The sequence below is a fragment of the Austrofundulus limnaeus genome, unplaced genomic scaffold, assembly GCF_001266775.1.
Source record: "Austrofundulus limnaeus strain Quisiro unplaced genomic scaffold, Austrofundulus_limnaeus-1.0 Scaffold237, whole genome shotgun sequence".
Taxonomy (NCBI): Eukaryota; Metazoa; Chordata; class Actinopteri; order Cyprinodontiformes; family Rivulidae; genus Austrofundulus; species Austrofundulus limnaeus.
The window spans coordinates 329,972-333,371 of NW_013952639.1; the positions used below are offsets into that span (position 1 = coordinate 329,972).

A 3,400-nucleotide genomic window follows, 5' to 3' on the forward strand; every position below is an offset into this window, starting at 1 on the left:
GTTATTATATATGTTACAACGGCCTGCCATACTTACCAACAAAGTAGAAGTCGCGTGATGCTAAAACAGCAGTATGCTATGATTTTTTTTCGGTTCTTCTATTAAAATACGCTAGCTGTATAGAGTTATGACCTAACTAAAGCTTTTACTAACATCATAAATAATCAGACGGACAACCTAAACGGTTCTGGTACCGTCCACGGTTCGGTTTATCACTTCAGGTGCGCCGCGTCCCATGAAGGGATCTCAGCCGTCCTGCATCACTTGAATCCGCATCTCAGCATCGGTCCGTTCCGCTCGGCGATGCGGGTCCCGGTCTGCGGTTCTGACGGCGCGAATCGCAAAAGGAGACCGAGTGAGGACGTGACGGACTCGATCGAAGGTTAGCTTGATTCAGTAACACGGTTGTTTTGTTTTTTTCCTGTCCCGAGCAAAGTTTAGTCCGCCTCACCTGAGAACTCACCGTCTATCGCCATGATGCTCCGTCCTGGACTAGGCTGTACCATCTGAGTGAGGGGCGGGGGGGACAGAGAGCAGGGAGGCCATTCATGAGCCTGTGTGGCGTTTGAGTTTGAGTCAGTGTGTAGGAATTTACAGTTTCAACAAGTGCACTGTGGAAGATAGCTGTTGTGTAGCACTGAAATGCAAAAACATTGAAATGCCCACTTTTTTTGTGAGCTAGTTTAAAAGAAGTTACACACATTATGTTGAGCTTTAAACTTTATTTGCTGAAGACAAAAATATTTCATCTTGTATGGGAGCTCTCTATATTTTTTTTTTAGCAAATTTGATAGTGAGAGGTGATTTTCAATACTGGCATGGTAGATTTGAAATGGAACGATTAATTATCAAAAAATTAATAACTCAATTCAACAATTTCATCATTAACATACAAAACATGTTTTTTCTTGTAACACTATGCATGGATGAAAAGGAAGCAGGAAGAAGAAAAGCCTTGTATAAACCTGCTCCTTTCTCAATAATTGTGCGATAATAATCAGTGTGCATTGCCAGTGCAATGCACACTATTGTGATTCGTTTCCCATCCAAGTCATCTCAACTTTGCCATGCTTCTCCTCCTGCATACTTTGTCCTAGAGCTGCCATTGTAATTTATATCTGTAAAGCCCCTGTGCCAAATGATGGCTATGTCTTTTGGTGCCTGTAGAACTTATAGTTTATGAAATATTAATGTTTAATGAATCATAATGGCAGTCAATGGAGCCTTGTATTGCTCCAATACTGCCCCCAGCTGTACTCAACTTGGTACTGCACCATAGTTTTTTTGTATTTAATCGCAATAGTTCAGTGTTTACAATACTAATATGATTGTATTTTGATGTTTTACTATAATATTGTCTTAATACTGCTCGATTGTTGTAATATAATGCATTTTTGTGTCGATAATTGTATTGGCAATGTGGCCTCTTTCTGCACACATACAAACCAACCCCTGCCACCACCTTCTGCCACAGCTGCATTGGTCTAATGGTCTATGTCATGGACTATCATGTGGGAGATCATGGTTCAAAACCTGGTTAATTCAACTTTAAGAAAAAAAATCTCTTCAAAGTTCATATTGTCACTCAATTGCCTTAATAACAAACACCTGCTGACGTGACAGGCACAAGCTGGTATAGAAAACACATTTGAACTTGGTCAAAGTTCATTCTGAAAGTCCACTGCTGCAATGATATGCTACATGGCAATGCACACTTGTTTTTACATCGTAAAAACCCATGTCTAGTTGAGATCATTTTTTGTTCCGTACGTTTTTCGGCACCTTCCTTGTTCCACAATTTTTGTGCTACTTCAACCATTCATATATCAAAACGTTCAGCTCTTTCGTGCAGTGCCTGCTATGACTTTTGGTATTTCGGCTGTTTATAGCTTTTTAGCTATTTCAACTTTTTTAGCCACTTTTTCCCCATTGACTATGAATGGGGCTATTTTCAACAACCTTCAAAATCCTTCAAATAGTTTCTAAATCTTTACAAAACCTTACACAATTCATTGTACAAAACCTTACATAAAAATTGCACAATTGCACTTTTGCAATTTTTAGCAACTTTTTTACTAACTTCAGCTGTTTTCTGCTAGTTCTTCTTCTTCTGCTTTATTTGTGCTTTTTTCCTGCTAATTTGAACTATTTATGCTTCTTACAGTTGCTTTCTACTTTATTCTGTTAGTTTCTACAAAAGGAGCTACATTTTAGCTGTTAATAGCTAAAATTAGCTTTTTAGGCTAAATAAACATTTTGTTTAGCAATTAGAACTTAATTCTGCTAAATTCAGCAAGGTTGTACTCCCTTCTTATGCTAAATAAAATATTTCCAGCTTCTGGCTTCTACTTTTAGTTAGCTTTTATGCTAATTTTAGCTGTTTTCTGCTATTTTATCTGTAGTTCTATTTTCTACTATTCCTATGCTTTTTTTGTGTGTTTTTTTTTCCTGGTACTTTGTTACGCATGTTTCTTACAGGTGCTTTCTGCTTAATTAAGCTATTTTAGCATTTAGCTTTTTTATGCTATTTCAGCTGCATTTTTGCTCCTTTTTTTACTGTTTTTCCTTTTGCTTCTTTCAGCTTTTAAAGTTTGACTTCGAATAATACTTTTGCTATTAAACATTCTCAATTTCAGCAGTTTTCAGCAACAGGCATTCACACTAGCGTTTTCGCAGGAAATGCAATATTTCTAGTTACAATTATTGTTTTTCATGGCCACATACATTAAATCAAGAGTATAAATTGCATTTTGGATGTTTTTATTACCTATCGGTGATATTTGTTTATTGTCTGGTGGAAATACAGATGTCAAATTACCCTATTGCTAAATTGGATGCAATGTATCAGATGTTTTTCAAGTCAATTAATTGCAAAATGTTTTATTTTATTTTTCTCTTTATTTTATTTTCTTATTTCTGTTACTGTTGGATGTTTTGTTTTATGGTGTGGAGGGACAACACATGTAAATTAGCCTTAGGCTAAATCCGGTGCAATGCATGAAATGTTTTTATGTTTTAATTGCACACTGTCCTGATTAAATAAATAAAATTCAAAAAAAACATTTCAAACAATATGTCATTCTCCTCATTGCTAACTCAAAAGTGTAATAATAATTTAAGAAATTAGGTATTAAAATAAGAAATAAGGTAGTGCAGTGTTTCCCAAAGTTGGGGTCGGGACCCAAAGTTGGGGTCCCGAAACATCAAGGTGGGGTCCTGAATAGATTTTCTGAATTAATGACATTTTTGCCTTAGTTGTTACAAAGGAGTGAGGTTAGTGTATTTAAAATGGATAAATGTAGTATAAAAAATATTGTTGCTATGCCCGTGTTTTGTTGACCTGATACAAATGTTTATCATCTAAAAATAGTAGTGGGCACAGGTCTCTACTGTTATTTTG

General features: G+C 36.1%; 1 protein-coding gene across 1 annotated transcript in view; it reads right to left on the bottom strand.

Moving 5' to 3' along the window:
• The window catches only part of LOC106525674 (synaptotagmin-14), a gene marked incomplete at its 3' end in the record, with an annotated part of 9,271 nt that extends 8,206 nt beyond the window's left edge, over positions 1 to 1,065 (bottom strand). Inside the window, 1 exon segment of the mRNA XM_014019979.1 lies at positions 452 to 1,065. Coding sequence (XP_013875433.1) covers positions 452 to 506 — 55 coding nt within the window.
• Between the last annotated feature and the right edge of the window lie 2,335 nt (positions 1,066 to 3,400).